The 22,320-nt window shown below is 51.0% G+C and overlaps 2 protein-coding genes across 4 annotated transcripts in view; one reads left to right on the forward strand and one right to left on the reverse strand.

Annotated features, from left to right (window-relative positions):
• Positions 1-16,472: 16,472 nt before the first annotated feature.
• On the forward strand, positions 16,473-20,907 carry LOC115409194 (E3 ubiquitin-protein ligase RING2-A). 3 transcript variants are annotated; one of them, XM_030120253.1, is made up of 8 exons: positions 16,473-16,532; positions 16,621-17,002; positions 18,123-18,224; positions 18,291-18,451; positions 18,536-18,751; positions 19,149-19,469; positions 19,536-19,731; positions 19,984-20,907. In XM_030120253.1, the coding sequence occupies exons 3-8, from the start codon at positions 18,147-18,149 to the stop codon at positions 20,272-20,274; spliced, it is 1,263 nt and encodes a 420-aa protein (XP_029976113.1). In that variant the 5' UTR covers positions 16,473-16,532; positions 16,621-17,002; positions 18,123-18,146; the 3' UTR covers positions 20,275-20,907. The 3 variants fall into 3 exon arrangements, with proteins under 3 accessions (XP_029976113.1, XP_029976114.1, XP_029976112.1); XM_030120254.1 differs by having other exon boundaries at positions 16,486-16,815; positions 16,985-17,002; XM_030120252.1 differs by having other exon boundaries at positions 16,486-17,002.
• A 1,067-nt stretch (positions 20,908-21,974) lies between these two features.
• rps18 (ribosomal protein S18) overlaps positions 21,975-22,320 on the reverse strand; it is a 1,989-nt gene continuing 1,643 nt past the window's right edge. The window contains exons 5-6 of the mRNA XM_030120264.1: positions 22,317-22,320; positions 21,975-22,097 (exon numbers count right to left, since the gene is read on the reverse strand). The exon at positions 22,317-22,320 is cut by the window's right edge and continues 88 nt beyond it. Coding sequence (XP_029976124.1) covers positions 22,022-22,097; positions 22,317-22,320 — 80 coding nt within the window. The 3' untranslated portion in view covers positions 21,975-22,021. The remainder of the gene's footprint in view (positions 22,098-22,316) is intronic.

The raw sequence follows: 22,320 nt of genomic DNA on the forward strand, positions 1-22,320 counted from the left end.
AGGTTGAGAAGGAAGAGAGCCAGGTTTTTGGCCATGGTGCTTTGTGGGGCAGCGGCAGCAACATCCGTCCAGAGAAACGACGCCAGGAGAGGTGGGGCAGTGATGAGAGGCTTCACTGATACGGAGTTCATTCAGAATTTTCGGATGAGCAGAACTCCCTTTATGTCCGCCTGTAGCGCCTTTTTCTAACTCTCACGGTGAGACTCACGTCTTCGGCGCCCGTATCGTGACGTGTCGGTCGGATGAAAGCGCCCTGGCCGTTCAGACTGAAGTGGCATGGCAGAGGATCAGACACGTATCGGATTCAGGACCACGTGTCCAGGAGGCCGGGTCGCACTGGAAACAGTCGGATCTGTGTGGTTCAGACTGTCATGAAAAGACCCGATCCAGGTCGCACAGGCGCAGAACCACCGGACCGGGTCGCTCAGCCTGCAGCGTGAACGTAGCCTGAGTCAGTTTCTGATTTATAACGATTCTTTCCTTTCATTTTGTATGTGATGAGTGAAAGCACAGTGCCATGTATGTCTTTAATAAAGTGTGTTTTGATGTTGGAATTTTCAGGTTATTTTATTAACAGTCATGTACATGTTGCTAAAACGCTCTTGAGAGTGTCAAAACTGAATTCAGCGTACCCAAAAACATACAATGTGACACCAAGGTCGCTCAACTCGGTGGGAGAGATACAGATTATTGAGGAAAGTCGTTATTGCACCCGTCATGTGACAGCCATCTTGAAAAATGACCGCCATATTGGATTTTCAGGCGGCGAGTCGGACAGATCTGTTGAGTGGACCTAACATGGAGCCCTGAGTTAATACTAACCTTGCAGCACAGCTATGAACGCTGCAGTTCTCTGATGGTTACCGGGTCCTTTGTGCTGCGCTGCTGGAGTCGGCCTCTCCTCTGAATAAAGTACGCCGCGCCGTTAGCAGCATTAACGCACGATTGATGACAAAAAAATTGACATTTTTTTTATTAGATGTCATTCCAAATCAAAAAATGAATATGTGACTCCACGTAAGTTAAAAACTCACTAAGCAGCAACTTCCAATGAACGTTTGCCACACTGACACATGACAGAACGGCCTCTGTCCATCTGTCCAGGAAGCGGCTCGCGTCACGTCCGGCGCTGTATTCTGCGTCAGCGAACCTTTTTAAACGACGCCTCAGGAAGTGTTTTCACCCGGCATTGTACCAGTTGAATGAAACACCACAGCATGTGTGCTCATTGTAAGGGATGCAGGTTCAGTAATATTTCACGTAGGTCTGTGTCACAATAAAAAATATGTTTTGGTCACTTTTAAATATTTGTCTTCAATAATCTCATGTGTCGTTTCTCCTGTTCAGAGTCACAGAGTCTATTCCAACAAACTTACAGGCGAGCAGCCGGACACACCCTGGAGAGGCCAGCAGTCCACTGCAGGGCACACACACACACACACACACACACACACACACACACACACACAAAAACTACCAATATGCTCAGTTTCAGGTAACCGACTAACCACACTGCTTGTCTTCATGTGCACACAGGGAGAACATGAAAATGCCCGTCCAGTATTTCAGACTAGGACCTCTTGGCTGCGAGGCCAGGGCGGTTAACCTCTGCGCCACCATGAGGGAAAAACTACTTTCTATGAGCCCTAAGGGCCCGGTCACACCGCCCGAACTTTGCTGGAGCGTCCCTGGAGCGGTGAAAAAAATCCATCACCGCTCGTAACCGTTCACCACCGTTTAACAGAAGTTGGCCTCCGTTAAAGCCACGCCGTAAACGCTCGGCCACCGCTGATGTTACCGGAGGGGCCCGCCTACCGGTCCGAAAGTTTTGAGCTGCACAAAATATTCCGAGCGGTGAGGAGCGTTGAATTTTCCGCCCCGGCAACGTTCACCCCCGCTCCACCAACGCCCAGTCCAAGTTTGGCACCGCTAGACGCAAGTTCGTGGACGCTCGGGTCCGCCAGGCCGACGCAATCTAGGACGCTGGACCGCCGCTGCTCCGCTGCGTTGCCCGGGCGGCGATTCAACGTTGCACAAACGTCGGTGGAGCGGCTGTAAGCGTTTTACGGGCGGACACGGGGTTGGTGGAACGGTGGAATGGAATAATAAATGAAAAAGGTTGAAGTAATATATATAAAACAGTATTTTTTTCACAGTTGTTAACACCAGAACAGCCAAGACGCTCTGACAGACCGTTTGGGTTTTTATAATTCAAATAAATCTGTTAATATTAATAATTAATTAATAATTCCCCTGTCCTCTAATTCTTTGACTTTTCCTAAATATGTGTCTTGTATGTTTTTCTGAAGCAAATAAGGTCCTAACAATGACACACATAATATTACAAAGCATTTATACCTCCAAAAGATAAAGAAGACGCGCTTCGCGTTGCTTTTTTTCTGTGATTGATTTGTTTTGGTTCATATGCGGCATCTGAACAGGGAGCTAGCTCTGACAGCAGACAATCACACAGACGGCCAAAAATATCAACCAAATCCCCCCCCCCCAAAAAAAAAAAAAAAAGACAATAAAAATAGGCATAAGAGAGATAAGGTGGAAGAAGCTTCAGCAATGATACAGGAGGTCAGTGAGGGGGGGTCGGATGGCGGAGACGTGTCGGACCGTCCAGCAGAACCTGCAGCGGCGCATGAAGCGCTACGCGTCACCTCCAGGTAGGGAATTACTGCAGGCTGCTGTCAGTTTACAACTAGATAATAACAACATAAAATGGTGTAAAAAAAAAAAAATAAACTAATGTAATAAATCTCAACACAACAGTGAACACGGTAGTTGGAGCACTGCAGCGTCTCCAGAGGGGCCAGTTACAGATTCAGGTAAAATATTATATCCTCCATCAAAGTACAGCAAACCAAGTGTTTCTCGTTTCCAAAACTTAATTTGAGAACGAACATATTTTCTGAATAAATCCCTTTGTCCTGTGGAGCCTGCAGTAATCAACAGAGCAGGGTGAGGACAGACTGTGTGTGGGGGGGGGGTCCGTCCTGGTGCGCAGCCGGGGAGACTTATTTTACAAATTTTAATATGTTCTTGATTATTATTGACGGTTAATAACACAACTGTTTTGTGTGTGTTGGTGTGTGTGTGCGTGTTTTTCAAGGAAACGAGTGTGTGGAGTGTGAGAGGTGACGCTGCGCAAATGCACTGTAAAAAGTCAAATAAATTTTAAAACCTGATTTGAGGCATTAATACAGCAGACATGAGGCATTAAAAGGTTTGCTGATCCTCTTGACTTAATATTTTGTTTATTTATGTTAATTTCTAATACATTAGATTACAGAAAAACAACCTGCTGCTGTGCTCCTGCGCAAAAACACTAAAAAATATATGATGGTCTGGCTGACCGTTGCAGCCGTTGGAGGGGGTGTAACATCAGCGGTGGCCGAGCGTTTACGGCGTTGCTTCAACGGAGGCCAACTTCTGTTAAACGGTGGTGAACGGTGGTGAACGGTTACGAGCGGTGATGGATTTTTTTCACCGCTCCAGGGACGCTCCAGCAAAGTTCAGGCGGTGTGACCGGGGATGAAATAAGCTCGTTGTACAAGTGCTACTGACAGCTTTTTCCAGGCGTCTTTGGTGTTTTTCTTGACGAGGCTCAGGCAGAACGGAGAACGGGCTCCTGAAGGTCGTCCTGTGCGGCGGTCCAGTCGCGGTGGCAGAGTGTCGATGGGATCATGTAGAGTTTTCTTTTTTTTTTTGCAAAGGCCGTACAGATGGCGTGCAGAAGCACCATGGGCCCGTCGATCCTCAGCTGTACGGGTCGGGGAAGGAGGAGAGCCCTTCCTGTTTCCTGATGCTCCCTGCTGCCTCCAGGAACTCAGCGTCCTCGCGGCGTCGCTCCCGGTACATTCCATGCTCCCGGCTGACCACAGCTACACTCCTTCTTGAGGAACTCATCTTTCCTTTTGGTTTTGTGTGATTTTTTGGCGGCTGAGGAACTCATTGTGGTGTTGACGACTCCTGCTCCCGTGTTCCAAAGCAAAGTCCTCTAGAACATGAGGACAAGGTTCTTGGTCTCAGTGTCCTCCTCCAACGTCGACAGCTTCTCCAGGTACAGAGCTCTCGGACGCTCTGACTCCAGATGCTGACCGACTGCCGATCGTTCGCCGGCTCTCACTGGCCTTCTTTTCAGTTCACTCCTGTTGTGAAAACTCACACCCTCCAAACACGACTTTGGCTTTTAGGTCTTGGTCGCCTTCAGCGGTCACAGTGACCGGACGGTCCTCAAAGCGACGGTGCCCCAGACCCCAGGAGGCAGGAATCGGTCCGGCTGAGCCCAGTGTCCTCAGTCTGGGTCTTCTGAAGGCAAATGAACAAAAAGGATGTTCAGTCCGTCGCCCTTTAGAGATGACATGTGTCCACTGAAGTCCAGAGAATGAGCTTTCTTTTCTCCTCTTTGTAAGGTTTGCCCGTCGTTTTCCTCCATGAAAAAGAAGCATTCTCTTTGAGGGACTTTTATCCGGACAAACCCTTCGTCTTCTGTTGACACCTGAAATAACAGACCACAAACAAATCCATGGTTACATGGTTGAAACACTTCGCCTGCATGCATCTGACTTCTGCTAAAAACACAAAATAAATTAAAAGCTACATATAAAATATCATTAAGTAGATACAAGTGTTGAAAACATCACCAATGGAAGAATGTCCTTGAAAAGCCGTGTCGACCTCAAAGGTTGAAACTGACCAAAACATGTGGGAGGAGAAGCGATGCTGGCCAGTCGGTCAGAAGAATATCAACACAGTATGTCAGCAGTGTGTCTGTTATATAAATCAGCTTACACAACACAAATGGAAAATATTCCTGAATCACTATAATGGCCAAATATGACACACACAGCTTCGATTCAGCCTTTGATCAAATGGCGCAGAGTGAGCGGGACGGTCTGGTCAGTGCTCTGTTCTGAGCTGCAGCACTGCTGAACAAACAGGCCTTTTCAAACTCCCCTCTTAATATAACTTCACATCATGATCTAACACTGAGTCATACGTTTTTCAATACTTTTACAACGCCTAATTTTAATATTAGTTATTACAATTCACTTTCACGCACTTTCCATTTCTTCCATTGAGCATAAACTGAGAGCGACGTACATGTTCTCAGCGCAGCACGGTAAAACTCTTGTCCTGCTTGTGAATCAACATCAAGAGCAATAATTTGATCAAGCATCATCAACTGCACACCTGACAATGCATACGGGCAAGTTACCTGTACTGAGTTTGATTTTCTGTTAAATTTACATTAAATGGGCCCACTTCTCTCTCTCTCTTTTTTTTTGTTCGTTTTTGGCCAAAAACAAAAATATGTGAAAACAGCAGTTTTATGGAATCAGATTCAAAGTTTTCTATTTTGAACAGGACAAGTTGGAGAAAGCTAGAAAGATAATCAAGAATTTTTGCTCGCGTTTTTCAGGAGGGTCTAATTAAAGTCCCCTTGAGATTAAAAACCTCTTTTTTCAGGGAGTTCTGGTAGTTACAAATATAAACATACAGGTTAATTTAACACCGCCTGCCTTGAATGCGCGGATGTAAAAACGAGCGCTCCCACAAATATAGGAAGTGAAAAAAATGCCACCCACCACTCACGGTGAGGGTGTACAAAACTAGCGCTCCCACCGGCGCAGACTGCAACACTCGATAAACTTTTTAAAATTCTTACCGTCTCAATCAGGGAAAGGAGGCGGGAGCTGCGGGAGGAGCGGAAGTGACGAGAACACGAGACGAAGCGCCTGAAAGTTGTAAAGCAATGGCGGTCTCCGTGAAGCGATCTCAATGGACACAGCAACATCTGCCGCTTTATAAGAAAGCGACTCAACTTCTTCTGTGAAAGACGAGCACAGAACATCACTTCAAGCCTTTTTGTCAGGAAACGACGTCCACTGCCTCTCAGCAGCACAGAGCGCCGTCACACCGCGGCTCGATGCGGATTGGTCAGTGGTGAGTGTGTCAGGTGTCAATCAGAACGCTCGTCCAATCTTCTTCTTTGGTTCAAACGGTCGTCCAATCGCCAGCTACGGATTGTTTTGAAGGTCCCGCCTCTGAAATCAAATCGGAAGAGCGGCTACCCAGATGGACTTGTGAAATATTTCCATGGTGGACATGAAACTGTCCCTCTGGAGCGTCAGGTTAGGTCTGGACAGGAGCCATAGAAGCTCCAGCAGGGGGCGTCGGTTCCTCCTCTGACTGACAGGTACTTCAGCCAATCAGCGCTTCAAAACAAATATGTCATCCAAATGCGTTAGCTTCTCTCAGGGTTAGCTTTAGCTCGTTAGCTCTAGCTTCAACAAACGCAAAGACACGTGAAAACGTCTTTTCCTGTCAGAACCTCTCCAGGCGCAGACTCTGGCTCTCTGATTGTTGTAATTCTTGGTATTTCGTAGAGCTGGGCGATATGGCCTAAAATCAATATCACAATATATTGAGCAGTTCACCTCGATAACGATAAATGGACAATCACTACTTGGGGGGGGGGGGGGGGCATTTAATCACAGCTTTTGCACTAGATAAAGCTTCTGACAGTTTACTGTGGGCTTAAGTGGTGCAAACATTATTATTATTTTATTTCTCATTGTATGGGGTCAATTTTCTTGAAATTCTATTAACTTTATCAAGATTAGGGTACAAAACATATCTATGTATCCTAACTTTCACAGCAACAGACGTCCAAATCCGACAGAACTCTGCTGGTGATGTAAATGTCTTCTCTGGGGGCTTTAGGGAAAATCTGATGACTGAAGACTCTGGGAAATGATTAATGTTACGAGGTTCCAGATGTTTCCAGTGCGATGTGGTGTAGCAGCTGAGAATGGAACACAGCTGGACGTCCACCTGTCCCCGAGCTACAGATGAGCCCAGCTTTTTCGTTTACGATCTCCTCCTCAGTTTCCTGTCCACACAGCATCGCTTCAGGAAATATCTCCATCCACGCAGCATAACAAAGACTCAAAACGATGTAGTTCACCCGCCAGGCCTTCAGATGGCGCTGTCACTCTGACACAGAAGCTCCACAATGGAGAAGAAGACACGGAGCAGGACTCGGAGCTGCTCATGCAGCGTGATGTAAACAGACACACCAGAAGATACGGCCTGTTTAATAGAACAGCATGAGGAGCTTCTGCAGGAAAAATCAGCCAATCAGCTGCTGAGGAGTTTCACTGTCCGGGACGGTCGACCAGCGTTGTAATGAATGAATGAGTGATGCATCTTGATGCCTATTAGTCTTTGTTAATGACGAGGGGTATTCTGGGTAATGAGCACATTACATGTAGGTGGACGTGCAGAAACTGTTGGATAAAGACGGCAGCTGAAGTCCCGGAGTGAAGTCTCCCGACATGACCAGCAGTAACCTGCAGCCCTGCAGGCGGTTAGCCTGGAGCCGCTAGCGGCTAAACTAGCATGTCTCCATGCTGTGTGTCCAGAGATCATGTCTGCTGGTGGGGATGTTCAGAGGGTCGAACGGCGTCCGTCTGCTCTGCTTCAGCTGCTTCTGCTGGCTGCTGGGATTTTAAACAGGAGTGGGCGGAGTCACGTAGCGCAGCGTCTTAAAGGGACGTGAACACAGCGTCTTAAAGGGACGTGAACACGTGAACACAGCGTCTTAAAGGGACGTGAACACAGCGTCTTAAAGGGACGTGAACACAGCGTCTTAAAGGGACGTGAACACAGCGTCTTAAAGGGACGTGAACACAGCGTCTTAAAGGGACGTGAACACAGCCCACCTGCACAGCCAAAGCGGACTTTTTTTTTAAATACCGAATTTACCAACATGGGCAGAATGACGTTGGTTATCGTAGTAAACTTCGGTATCGATACATTTTCGGTGTATCGCCCAGGCCTCGTATTTCGGCTCTAACTTCACTGATTGTAGCTTTCAGATGATGGTTAAAGTTAAAGGACCTGTATCCTGCTTCTTTAGCTCGTCCAAACCCTAGAAATGTCATTAACATGGTCATAGTTTATTTTTGGCGCTAAGGAAAAGTCATTTTGTGTGAAATAAAAGATTTTCTGGGGCTAATTCTGAAACCCGGAAGAGAAAACGCTCTGTTTCACTGAAGTCCCGCCTCTCCCCCTGTGGACTTTGACTGACAGCGAACTTCAACCAATCAGAGCTTCAAAACAAACACACTAGCTAGCTTTAGCTCTTTAGCTCTAGCTTCTCTACACGCAAAAACGTCTTTTCCTGTGAGAAAGTCACCAAGCGCAGACCCTTCAGACCCTCCAGACCCTCCAGACCCCTCAGACCCCTCAGACCCTCCAGACCCTCCAGACCCTTCAGACCCTTCAGACCCTCCAGACCCTCCAGACCCTTCAGACCCCTCAGACCCCTCAGACCCTCCAGACCCTCCAGACCCTCCAGACCCCTCAGACCCCTCAGACCCTCCAGACCCTCCAGACCCTTCAGACCCTTCAGACCCTCCAGACCCTTCAGACCCCTCAGACCCCTCAGACCCTTCAGACCCTCCAGACCCTCCAGACCCTCCAGACCCTCCAGACCCTCCAGACCCTTCAGACCCTTCAGACCCCTCAGACCCCTCAGACCCTCCAGACCCTCCAGACCCTCCAGACCCTTCAGACCCTCCAGACCCTCCAGACCCTTCAGACCCTTCAGACCCTCCAGACCCTTCAGACCCTTCAGACCCTCCAGACCCTCCAGACCCTCCAGACCCTCCAGACCCTCCAGACCCTTCAGACCCTCCAGACCCTCCAGACCCTCCAGACCCTCCAGACCCTCCAGACCCTTCAGACCCTCCAGACTCTTGCTTTACTGTTGCTTTCAGACGATGGTCAAAGTTTATCCTCGAAATCGGAGTTACAAAAAGCAGCAACGCTGATTGCCGAGGGCCTGCGGGAGGTGGGGGGGGGCTCAGGGGAGCCATCTTCACCGTGTGACGTGAACGTGGGAAACAGAGCGTTTTCACGGTGGGAGGGGCTGCCTCTCTGAGCAGCACAAACAGGAGGAAAGCTTAAACACGCAGGCACGGAGGAAAAAAACGCTTTGGGGTGTTTTAGGTGAGAACAGAACTATATCATAAGGTTAAAACATACAAAAAGTGAATTTTGCATGATACAGCCCCTTTAAAGTCCGTCATCTCCGATACGCGCAGCGATGGCGTCACTTCCAGTTTAGCCACTGGAATTCACCAAAAACATTTGAAAACAAAAAGCGGCAATGCCGATTGGCTCGGCCGTTTCACAGCCGAGTCGAACCCCCTCCTGTGGCTCCGACCAGACTGAGCCCAGCTCCACGATCCAGACTGGAGGAGGAGTGGGCGGGGCTGGGCTACCAGGCTCGGGATACCGGGCATCAACAATAAACACACACGTCCGTTAAGTAAGGCACAAAGGTGGAGGTAATTCCAGAATCACGGGCACAAAGGATCTCACTGAACCTGAAGGAGGACAGAGTGCTCACCCACAAACCGCCTGCCGACGTTCCAACGCGCCACTTCAGAGGAACCGCTGTTATTTCCGGCTGCCTGGAACCGACCCGGATGCTCTAACATACAGCCTTTTGTCCACACTCAGTGAATTCTTACCATGATAAAGTCACAGTGTAACAGTCCTGGAGTCTTCTCTGGTCTCAGTCAGAGCAGATAAAGGGCTTCAGATTATGCTTCTTTTATTTTTAGGTGGTTTGGCGTCACGTCCACGCTTGAAGAGATCCCAACGTCTCTGAGGAGGATAAGAAAACTAAAGGAATCACACACTACCAACTCTATAAATTATTCATCCAGGCATTAATTAAAGCAGTGAAAAACAAACCTCACCACCTCAGCATCTGGCTGCAGAGCACCTCTGGATCAGGCTGTTTCCTCGGTGGTCTCTTGATTGAAACAGTTCATGGTGTCTGAATGCACAACATTCACCACCGAACAGGAGACAGTCACACCCCAGAGATCCAGCTTCATGGTCAACATTAACGTTCACCTCTGCTTTGAAACAGCAAAGTTCAGTTAAAGAGCTTTAATCGTTGGATTCACCCGCTGGATCCATTTCTCATGTCAAACCACAGCGGAGAGTCCCGGCCAGCTGCAGCCGACAGGAAGCAGCGCGGCGCCGGCTCGCCTCACTCCGCCGGCTCGCCTCACTCCGCCGGCCCGGCTCGCCTCACTCCGCCGGCCCGGCTCGCCTCACTCCGCCGGCTCGCCTCACTCCGCCGGCCCGCCTCACTCCGCCGGCTCGCCTCACTCCGCCGGCTCGGCTCGCCTCACTCCGCCGGCCCGGCCCGCCTCACTCCGCCGGCTCGCCTCACTCCGCCGGCCCGGCTCGCCTCACTCCGCCGCCCGCTGGAATGGCGTCTCGGTAGCTGGGCGTTTTGGAGAAATTTCAGTTTGAATTTGGTTGGACGAAGTAAAAATGTGCTTTTTCAGAGGGCTCTTATTTTGAAACTACACATCAGACCTGGATGAACCCTGGTGAGCGGCACCCTGGGGGGTCCTGCTGTCATGCAGACCTGGAATGGTTTCTCAGCAACAGGGGTTTTGTTTCTGGAGAATCTCAAAGTGCCTGTCGTCAAGGTCTGGAAAACTTCAGAAAACTAACCTGGTTCACAAAATGTAAAGAAAGCTCTCGTTCAGCTCAGCACGACTTTTATTGTGAAGTCACTGTGAAAACGCTGTTCCCATAATGCACAGCATGCGCACACCGCAGAATCAGTTGAGAGCTAGCTTGACCTGCTTTCTGAACTGAGGGCGGGCTTGACTGGATCTCCTCAGCACTGGATCCCCTCAGCACTGGATCCCATCAGCACTGGATCCCCTCAGGACTGGATCCCCTCAGGACTGGATCCCCTCAGCACTGGATCCCATCAGCACTGGATCCCCTCAGCACTGGATCCCATCAGCACTGGATCCCCTCAGGACTGGATCCCCTCAGGACTGGATCTCCTCAGCACTGGATCCCCTCAGGACTGGATCCCCTCAGCACTGGATCCCATCAGTACTGGATCCCCTCAGCACTGGATCTCCTCAGCACTGGATCCCCTCAGCACTGGATCCCCTCAGGACTGGATCCCCTCAGGACTGGATCTCCTCAGGACTGGATCCCATCAGCACTGGATCCCCTCAGCACTGGATCCCCTCAGGACTGGATCCCCTCAGGACTGGATCCCCTCAGCACTGGATCCCATCAGCACTGGATCCCCTCAGCACTGGATCCCATCAGCACTGGATCCCCTCAGGACTGGATCCCCTCAGGACTGGATCCCCTCAGCACTGGATCTCCTCAGGACTGGATCCCCTCAGGACTGTGTTCTCTCCCCTGCTCTTCTCCCTGACCACCAGCTGCTCCTCCAGTCTGTCAAACTGCTGACTCCATGTGAACATGACCAGGTCTGTTCTACATGTTTCAGGTGAGTCTGGGGTTCTGGAGGCTGGTTGGAAAGAGCCTGAGGCAGGAGTTCCACAAGGTCCGTGACCACTGCAGTCCCAGGCTCATGGAAATCTTCAAGGCAAAGAGAGTCCTCACAGGGCAGGGCCTGATGCCACAAACAAAGGTCGGCTGATTTTCAATAGAATTTATTCAGGGCGGGGGGATTGAGTCACATAAGTATCAGTATTTTTGTTTAGTGATTTTTAAATAGATTTCAAATTTTGTTGTTGTTCAAAAATAATTTTTTTCCACCCCAAAAACTTCAAATATTTGGTTCTAGTTCACTGTTTCAAATGTTTTTCCTTCTCAATCCAGTGATATCAGATCCATTTGCAAAAAAAAAAAAGAAAAACTACAGAGAAAGGCGAACAAGCTCAAAAATGTACTGAAATAAAACAGCCAGCGTCTCTTTTTAAATCCAAAGTGTGGACCCATTTTGGGTCCTGAGTGGTTTTGTGTGGCGGACACTGGACCGGGCAGACGTGTGGCTGTGGGCCTGTAGAGACTGCAGAGACTGTAGCTCCATATTGTCATGTTTACCTGATTGTTCCCTGTTTCCTTTTTCAGGACATTATGAAGAGGAAGATTGGTGCGGTGGGGATCCTCTGCCATGAACGGGAGAACATCACTCCACACTCACAGGCCCTTCACCACTACGCTTCCTCATGGGAATCCTCGTGGAGGAAACATTGTGATGGACACCGACGGCCGGCCTCAGGCCAGGAACTTTGTCTTTGGACTCGCCTACGCACTCCGTCTCAACTACGCAAAGTGCATGAAGAACACCTTTGACTTTGTTCAACAGGTACTTCTGTAAGAACGATCTGAAACCTGAACTCCAGACACTCAAGAATCAGCCTGCAATGGAAGATACGGAATCTCCTCCTGTCCTTGGAGGGTTTTTTGTTTGTTTGTTTACTATCAGTCCATGGTTTTGTTTCTTTTGTTGCTGAAAAAAAAAAAGTTTGGTGAGTTTTTGTAAAAAGTTATGCTCAATAAAAACATTTGGCTCAGGGTAATGTTGCAGTGGTCTGTATACATGGCTCCATTTATTGAAAGCAAATTTTAAGTTTCAGGAACAATAAAGGTTATGTTTGGTCAGTAAGAATATATAATTTGGTTGAACTACTAATGAAGTAATGGTTACTTAACAAGCTGAGTTAAATACATGAGTAGACAATGATTGTTTAAACTAAGTTAGCTTAAGTTACTGTAACTTGCTTATTAGTACATTCAACTTGGATTTTCTATTCCATTCTGTTAGAAGCTGAAGTACATTGAACGCAGTTCTCTTCACCTGTTCAACCAAAGCTCCATCACTTAACTTTTTTAAGGCAACGAGTTACCTTTGGTTTTTTAAGTTGAGTCAACTATTCGGGTTTACAGTGTGATCCGGGGATTTTTATCAACTCAGATCTAAAGGTAGTCCTCGTCACAGCTGCTCTTATTTGGTGATTTATCAAATGTCACTTTTTCAGCACCAGCTGGGAGCGACTGCAGCACCGGCGGCGGGCGGCGGGCAGCAGGGGGCGGGCGGCGGGCAGCAGGGGGCGGGCGGCGGGTAGCAGGGGGCGGGCGGCGGGCGGCTGCGTTTCCTGAGCGCCTCGCTGGGTGTGCCTCGGGTCGCCTGTCCTGTTTACACGGTCACAGGTTGGTATCGCTGGAGATGAGTCGAGGGACAGGCCCGTCAGGTCGGGCGGCTCCCGGGAACAAAGAGCTGTTTGCACTGTGGCTGAGACTGTGAGGGAAACAACCGGACAACCGGCTGACGGGCGGACGAGAGCAAACAGGCGGCAGCTTCAGGAAGCAGCTCTCACCCTGCAGCATGATATCAGAAACTTTACTGTGCTGGAATATTTATCTTAAAAACAACAACAAAAAAAACTTCCTGAAGGTAAAAGAGACTCTGTTCTGAGAACAATTATGTTTCCAAGTAAAACGGCAATAATGATGTTGGTGCAGGAGAACCGTCCGCCGTGACTCTGCTTCCATAGAGGAGACTCACAGTGAAGATCCTGACTTTTACACAACTACTGTGGAAGGAAAAACAGAGAGGAACACCAGGGAAACGAGGACTGTTTTACCCCGTTCCCACCGGCCAAAAAACCCCTTTAAACCCGCCAACACCCGGCTCCTCAGGGCAGTGGGACAAGGGTTTCAACCGCAAGCGATCCGGGTTTTAATGGGCTCGCCTCGGCTCGGCTTCAGTGAGAGCGGCACAGCCGGGTGGGTGGTTTCTGTGATGACGTCACCGTAGCGTGGCTACGTCAGCGCGGCTACGTCAGCGTGGCTACGTCGGCATGGCTACGTCGGCGCGGCTACGTCAGCGCGGCTACGTCAGCGCGCTAGTTCTTGTTTCTGGACACAGGTCTCTTCGGATGACCAGCACTGGCCGGACGGCGAGACCAGAGAAATTCTCTGGATCCACGGGGAGGAGGAGATTCGTCCGCCGGTCACGGGACCATGGCTGTGTTCGAAACCGCATACTGTCTACTACATCCTTACATACTCATACTATCCATCCTGCATCCTGCTTACTCAGTCCATCAAACAGTATGCGAAGCGTTTACACTACAGCATACTACATAATAACCCACAATGCATTGCACTTCTTCCATGAGCAGAAATCGATCTGCTCAAGCTGATTTCACTTTAGCTCTAAACTCGTCAAATGTATAACTTCATCAAGATTTTTTTTTAAATTAGGCGACAAAGTGGTGGTTTAGAGCCCGAGTGTGTCGTTTATTTGTCCGAATACCAGCCGTTTAGGATTTTGTTCGGACAAATTCGGCGAAATTCAAGCCAGCCGCAGTGAGCAACGCACTTCCGGTTATTTTCACCAAAATAAAGCACCCCTTTCCCTTTCTCATGCAAAACAACCTCAGTGATAAATCTGTGCTTTTACTTTGAAAACAAGAAGGCAATCTTTCAGAAATATATCTCGCTTAACGTCGCCGTTTGGACCGGTATCCCGTTAACGGACCACTTATTATGCCAATTATGATGCTTTACCGACGGAGAGTTTTTTCGGCTCTTCAACAAAGATCGGCTCGCTGTCTTCGGTACATCATGGTCGCTTTCAGCATGGACTTGTTCTCAGATGTAAGGTTTTTTTTTTTGTTGTTTTTTTGTTTTTTGTTTTTACTATTTTTAATCATTGTCAATCCAATCAAAAATCTCGTAACATAACATACCTACGAGCACAAACAATGGAGGGAAGATTAAATCTAGAACCATACTCAGCTTGCTAAATGTACATCATGAAGAAACAGTCATTGTGAACTGAATAAAGTTTATTCAAATGTCCGTCGCGTTGCATCTTGGGCAATTTCAGTATGAGTAGTGAACACACGATGTATACTCAACATTTCTGGCGAATGCAGTATGCATCCGGGAACTTCTCGCATACTCAAAATCGCATACTGCCAGTGTAAACACACTGCATACTCAATAAATTAGTATGAGTAGTACGTAAGTATGCGGTTTCGAACACAGCCCATGTTCCGCTCCGTTGTTTACCTTGCCGTGCTCCGTCGCGCTGATGATGTCATCAATGTGGGACACCGTCAGTGTAGGAAAACATTTTTTTTAAGTTTTATTCAGAACAAGAACATGTATACACATAGAAACAAGGCACATGAGTATTATCAAAATCAACAAACTACTATTATAGATTGAGCAGTCAGTGTAAATAAAAAAAAATTAAATAAAAATAATAATAAATTAAATTTGTAAGGAGGCTTTTAAGTTAAATCAAAATTTTCTAATAAAGAAAACAAGTGAAGGGCTTTTCTATTATCAATTAATTTTAAAGATTTACAAAAAGAGAAGAACTCATTCTTCCAGTGAGTAAAACAAGGTTTAAAATACCTGCATTTGTGAATAAAAAATTTCCCCAAAAGCAATAAAACATTCAGTACGAATTCTAGATTCTTGTCGTCTTTAAACACACCAAACATAACAGAATCTTCTGTCAGGGCGAAAACAATGTTCTTTGAAAATAGCCAGTTCCTTAAAGGTATAATGGACGATGTTTTAGCCCATGGATGGCGTGATGCGAGTCTCAACTATTGGTCCTCCGACACGTCCGTCACGCTGAAGAAATGCTTGCGTCTCGCCGCCAAGCAGCTCGTAGGAGCAGCAGAGCAGGGAGGACGGTCTGGCGCATGCGCGTTTTCAAAAAGCGAGTAACAGACGTTTGGCTTTGACTTTTTCGAGAAAATCGTCCTTTATACCTTTAAGTCACACCAAAAGGGGTGTACCACATTGCAGTGAAAAGAAAAAAAAAACATGAATCAGGTTTTCAACATCCACATCATAGAACACACAGTTATTTGCATCAAAATTAAATCTTAGTCTTAGAAACTCATTTGTTGGAGAAATTTCATTCAAAAGTTTGAATTGGAGTTCTTTGGTCTTGTGAGGTAACGGAAATGAAATATAATTTTTTCTTATGCTTTTAATTTTCTCCACCTCAAATCGCTTCAAAATATAAGACCTTTTGACTGGATTTGGGTAGATTTCATCTCGCAACAGTCTAATAGTTTTGTTATTACATGCATGATCACCAACTCAAGTCCCCCAATGCACAATTGTCTCAGTCTCTGGGAGACTTCAGAATTTCGGATATCTTCTTTAACCCTTAAAGGGATCGGTGTTGCATTTATTACTTTTGTGTATTCCTTGAAGCGTAGGAAAACGTAGCCACGCAGCTCGCCAGCAGGCGATGAGACCCGGGTCTGCAGGCGGAGGGAAAGGAGGCAGTTGCTGCTAATTTCAGTGGGAAAGAGGTATTAAGAACTTTATATTAGACTTGAAGTCCTCCACTGCCACCTGTGCATTGCTTTAATCTGATGAGTACAGTAAAATGTGATGTAATCATGATTCTCCTTCCCCTCAATGTTTTGTTCATGCATAATGTTTATGGAAAAAACCCAGAATAAATAAAAGTTAAAAAAAAAAAAAAAAAAAAAAAAAACTTGAACAAAATTCAACATTTTATTTGCAATCTGACTCCTGCAGTACCCGGATTGGCCGCTCGGTGTCTCTACACTGAAAGGGAGGCAGTTTCCGGCCAGAGGAGGGAACAACTTCCGGGAAGAAGAAGAAGAAAAAAGATGGCGGCCGCTAGCGTTAGCTTGCTGGTTAGCTTCGCAAAGTGTTTGTTTTTTTCTTTATTGTGAGTTTTATTCCCTCCGGTGGCTCCAGGACTCTGCTTCATCCTCTCTGCAGACCGTCTGAAAGAGTCCGGGGCGGACAGATGGCGGCGTGAGGCGTCCGGAGGGCTTCCAGCGGCGGAGTGTGAGACGGAGCGCAGCGGGAGGAGGGAGAGCTGTGCCCGGTCAGAGAGCCCGCGGAGAGCCGGGAGGAGGGAGAGCTGTGCCCGGTCAGAGAGCCCGCGGAGAGCCGGGAGGAGGGCGAGCTGTGCCCGGTCAGAGAGCCGGGAGGAGGGAGAGCTGTGCCCGGTCAGAGAGCCCGCGGAGAGCCGGGAGGAGGGAGAGCTGTGCCCGGTCAGAGAGCCCGCGGAGAGCCGGGAGGAGGGAGAGCTGTGCCCGGTCAGAGAGCCCGCGGAGAGCCGGGAGGAGGGAGAGCTGTGCCCGGTCAAAGACCAGAGGTGAGAGAGGGTGAGAGAGGGTGAGAGAGAGAGAGAGAGTGAGTGTGTGTTTAACAGTCGTCGACTCCTAAAACAAAGTTAGCACAGTGTGATTCAGTAGTGACAGGTGTCTCCTGTCAGGGACGTGGGGACAGTTTGATTGACAGGTGTCTCCTGTCAGGGATGTGGGGACAGTTTGATTGACAGGTGTCTCCTCTCAGGGACGTGGGGACGGGTTGATTGACAGGTGTCTCCTGTCAGGGACGTGGGGACAGTTTGATTGACAGGTGTCTCCTGTCAGGGACGTGGGGACAGTTTGATTGACAGGTGTCTCCTCTCAGGGACGTGGGGACAGTTTGATTGACAGGTGTCTCCTCTCAGGGACGTGGGGACAGTTGGATTGACAGGTGTCTCCTGTCAGGGACGTGGGGACAGTTTGATTGACAGGTGTCTCCTGTCAGGGACGTGGGGACAGTTTGATTGATAGGTGTCTCCTGTCAGGGACGTGGGGACAGTTTGATTGACAGGTGTCTCCTGTCAGGGACGTGGGGACAGTTTGATTGACAGGTGTCTCCTGTCAGGGATGTGGGGACAGTTTGATTGACAGGTGTCTCCTCTCAGGGACGTGGGGACGGGTTGATTGACAGGTGTCTCCTGTCAGGGACGTGGGGACAGTTGGATTGACAGGTGTCTCCTCTCAGGGACGTGGGGACGGGTTGATTGACAGGTGTCTCCTCTCAGGGATGTGGGGACGGGTTGATTGACAGGTGTCTCCTGTCAGGGACGTGGGGACAGTTTGATTGACAGGTGTCTCCTGTCAGGGACGTGGGGACAGTTTGATTGACAGGTGTCTCCTCTCAGGGACGTGGGGACGGGTTGATTGACAGGTGTCTCCTCTCAGGGATGTGGGGACGGGTTGATTGACAGGTGTCTCCTGTCAGGGACGTGGGGACGGGTTGATTGACAGGTGTCTCCTCTCAGGGACGTGGGGACGGGTTGATTGACAGGTGTCTCCTCTCAGGGATGTGGGGACGGGTTGATTGACAGGTGTCTCCTCTCAGGGATGTGGGGACAGTTGGATTGACAGGTGTCTCCTGTCAGGGACGTGGGGACGGGTTGATTGACAGGTGTCTCCTCTCAGGGACGTGGGGACGGGTTCGTCGTCATGGCGACTCCGGTCAACATCCCGGCTCCCAGCAAGACCTGGGAACTGAGTCTGTACGAGCTGCACCGGAGCCCCCAGGTACCGGGGGGACGGGGGACGGGGGGACATGTCCCTGAGCGTGTCTCACCCGGTGTGTGTGTGCAGGAGGCGGTGGTGGACGGGACGGAGGTGTGTGTGTCCCCGCGCTCGCTGCACAGTGAGCTGATGTGTCCCATCTGTCTGGACATGCTGAAGAACACCATGACCACCAAGGAGTGTCTCCACCGCTTCTGCTCCGACTGCATCGTGACGGCGCTGCGGTCCGGGTCAGGCCCCGCCCCCTCCTCCTGCGTCGCCCCGCCCCCTCCTTCCCCTCTGACGCCGCCCTGTCTCCCCCCCCCCCCCCCCAGGAACAAGGAGTGTCCCACCTGCAGGAAGAAGCTGGTGTCCAGGCGGTCCCTCCGCCGAGACGCCAACTTCGACGCCCTGATCTCCAAGATCTACCCGAGCCGGGACGAGTACGAGGAGCAGCAGCGCCGCCTGCTGGAGCGGCTGCAGCGGCTGCACAACCCGGGGGCGCTGAGCTGCAGCATCGAGGAGGGGCTGCGGCAGCAGGCGCGCCACAGGTGGGGGGGGGGGGGCAGCGGGCCAGGCACGGGGGGGGGGGGTGCAGCAGGACAGGCACAGGTGGGGGGGGGGGGGAGGCAGGGTGCAGAAGGGGAGGGTAGCAGGCCGTGCAACAGCTGGGGAGGGGGGGACGGGGGTGGCAACAGTCCAGGTACAGGTGGGGGGGGGGGGGGGAGGCACAGGTGGGTGGGGGGGGAAGCGGGGGGGGGAGCATGCGCTCCACAGGTTGGAGGGGGTGCAGAAGGGGGGTAGCAGCCGCTCAACAGGTGGGTGGGAGCAGCAGAAGGGGGAAATCGGTGGGTGAGGCACAGGTGGTGGGGGCGGGGATTAATTTGTGTGTGTGTGTGTGTGTGTGTGTGTGTGTGTGTGTGTGCGTGTGCGTGTGTGTGCGTGCAGGAACCACCGGGTGAAGCGGCCGGCCCAGGAGAGTGACAACACCACCTTCAGCGGCGGCGAGGACAACGGAGACTCCCGGTCCCACCTGTCCCACGACTCCGCCCCCTCGCAGGCGCCCCACCCGCCCGGACACGCCCCTCCGGAGGCCGGGCCGAGCCGCAAGCGCCCCCCTCCCTCGGAGGACGGCTCGGCGGCCGGGCCGGACAGCGGCAGCCCGACTCCGCCCCCCCGGAGGCGCCGCGACGGCCCCGCCTCCGAGATCGAGCTGGTGTTCCGGCCACACCCCCAGCTGGTCCACGCCCACGACTACAACCAGACCAGGTGAGGCCCCGCCCGCGCCCCGTCGCCGCGGCAACCGGGTGACGTCGTCCCCGTCTCGTCCCGCAGGTACGTGAAGACGACGGCCAACGCCACCGTGGACCACCTGTCCAAGTACCTGGCTCTCCGCATCGCCCTGGAGGACGGCGCCGGGCAGAGGGGGGCGGAGCCGGGAGGAGCGGGAGCAGGCGGAGCACCGGGTCTGAGCAGCGTCAGCGAGAAGCAGTACACCATCTACACCCTGACCAGAGGAGGACCGTTCACCGTGAGGGCCGCTCCGCGGGGGGGGGGGGGGGGGGGGGGGGGGGGGGGGGTCTCCGCAGACCCTGACTGCCCTGTCCTCCTGTCCTCCTGTCCCCCTGTCCCCCTGTCCCCCTGTCCTCCTGTCCCCCTGTCCCCCTGTCCTCCTGTCCTCCTGTCCCCCTGTCCCCCTGTCCTCCTGTCCTCCTGTCCCCCTGTCCCCCTGTCCTCCTGTCCTCCTGTCCCCCTGTCCCCCTGTCCCCCTGTCCTCCTGCAGACCCTGAACGGTTCTCTGACTCTGGAACTCGTCAACGAGAAGTTCTGGAAGGTCCGGAAGCCTCTGGAGCTTTACTACGCCCCCACCAAGGAGCCGCAGCAGGCCCCGCCCACTGCCCCGCCCACTGCCCCGCCCACTGCTGTACCTGCTGCTCCGCCCCTTGTGGCTCCACCCGCTGCTCCGCCCACAGCCCAGCCCCCTGTGGCTCCGTCCACAGCTCCAGCTGATGCCCCTCCCGTTGCTCCGCCCCCTGCTTCTCCCCCTCCCCCTCCCCCCCACAGGGACGGCTGAGGAACCCCAGATCCTGGACTGGAGGAACCTGTTCCCCTGGTTCTGGAGGAACCAGCCTCCGGACCGGGTCTCCTGGGTGAAGTGGACTCGGCTTTGGGTTCCACATGTGGTTCTTCAGTTCCGTGTTCCGTTTCCTGGCCGGCACAGAATCAGAACCGGGAAGTTCTGGACGGGTTTCCGGTGGAACCGTGTTCTCTGAAGTACTTTGAAAGCCATAAAAGTGTCTTCTTCAGTTTGGAACTTTCTGGTTCTCCGGGTTTTACTGGTATCAGAACTGAGGAAGGAGAAAACTGAAGTTCCACTTGAACCTTCTGTTCCTCTGAACAGAACCTTCAGGTAAAATCCTTTTCGTGGACGAGGCAGGTGTCAAATTACCCGCGAGTTCAGGCTCTGTCAGAACCTCTCTGGATCACTCTGCATTGACACTTCCTGTTGTGGACTTTCAAGTTATAAGCCATAGTTCCAGAAGCAATAGACGGCAGAGGCTCTTATTTTGAAAAACATTCATTATGCACTTAAATTGAAAATCCTTCCTTTACTGCATTAATTCCCTCTGATCGGCCTGCAGATGCTTTTTTCTGACATTTTATTTATTTACTAAATTCAGACATTCAAAATAAAACGTTAAGAAAACTTTAACATGAATCTGAGGTTCTTCATGTATCGAGAACGTTCCGGAGCTTTTGTTTTGAAAGGTCTGGACTAGCGGTGCAACGGTCCAGATAACCCACGGTACGGTCCGGACCTCGGGTTTTGCGCCACGGTTTGGGTTCGGTTCACATTCTGTACATAGAGAGAAAAACTCTGGATCGTCAGCAGAAACTGCATTTCACAGTAAACATGAACAACACGACCGCTGGTGTCCTGGATGTCGTCATGCGCTTCTCTCACAACAGATCCTGAACGTCGTATCTTTAAATACTAAACATCCTCTTATTGCCGGACTGCTGGTTTCCAGCAGCAGAAACCGGAGATTCTAACCCAGCTGGACCTCAGAGTCCTGTCTCTGGACTCTGCTGGACATGCCTTCTGGGAGCATGAGGGGCACCCAGTGTTGCCAGATTTGTTCTGATCGGCTGATCGGGGTTTCAGGTCTCAGTTGGGTCTGGGAGCAGAAAAGCCCAAACGGCGCTTTGGAACAAGCAAAAAAAAAACCCTCAACTTCCGACTGCCAACATTGACAAGTGACTCTTCAAAATAAAAGCTGATAATAAGCAGACCTGGCAACTACCGCTGCACTTGGACCCGGCTACAGTTGAACAGCGTTTGTTGCTGCGGTATTGGACTTCGAGAGGCGGCAGAGTGCCGCGAGGCGCCCGGAGAAGAAGAACGGCAGCGTGAGCAGCAACGCCGCAGCGGCTGGACATCGGCTCGCGCAGAGAGAGCGCTGATCCGCCCGACAGGCGCACGCTCACAGGACGGGCTGAAAGCAGCCGTGGAAAAGGAATCCCAAAACCCAGAACCTGAACACGGCAAAACACTGAGCCCAACCGTTCCATGTTCTGCCGCGTACCGCGGCATCCCGAGTCTGGACGCAACGCGCTGCTGCACTGGAGTCATGTTCCTGAGGTTCCTCCGAAGCCACGGTGCTCGTGTCGACGTTCTGCTCCGGTTCTCTCAGCTCTAACGTTCCGTCACAATGAAAGCAGCTCAGTCCCACATCTGGAACCGGGAGGAGCAGCAGGAAGGAGACGCAGAACCGGGTTCTGAACTCAAGTTCTTTATTGACACAAAAAGGGTGGAGGCTCTACTTCTTCTTGGAGACGCCGACGGTGCGACCACGGCGTCCGGTGGTCTTGGTGTGCTGGCCGCGGACCCGGAGCCTGCAGGGAGAGAACCGTCAGAACCGAGACCAGGGTTCCACCGCTGGGTTCCAGAGACCAGGTCTGGGTTCCAGAGACCAGGTCTGGGTTCTACTGACCACATCTCAGATGAAACATTTCAAATGAACAAGATTCAAGTTTCCTCCAGGACAGACTGGGGTGTGTGTGTGTGTGTGTGTGTGTGTGTGTGTGTGTGTGTGTGTGTGTGTGTGTTCTGACCCCC

This window comes from Salarias fasciatus, chromosome 22 (assembly GCF_902148845.1).
Source record: "Salarias fasciatus chromosome 22, fSalaFa1.1, whole genome shotgun sequence".
NCBI classification, from domain to species: Eukaryota; Metazoa; Chordata; class Actinopteri; order Blenniiformes; family Blenniidae; genus Salarias; species Salarias fasciatus.

Excerpts from the sequence above, each read along its gene's own strand:
- LOC115409194 (XM_030120253.1), top strand. The coding sequence starts at position 18,147 with ATGGCGACTCCGGTCAACATCCCGGCTCCCAGCAAGACCTGGGAACTG. Across the intron at positions 18,752-19,148 it reads CGGCAGCAGGCGCGCCACAG|GAACCACCGGGTGAAGCGGC; the intron begins GTGGGGGGGGGG and ends GTGTGCGTGCAG. Across the intron at positions 19,470-19,535 it reads CACGACTACAACCAGACCAG|GTACGTGAAGACGACGGCCA; the intron begins GTGAGGCCCCGC and ends CTCGTCCCGCAG.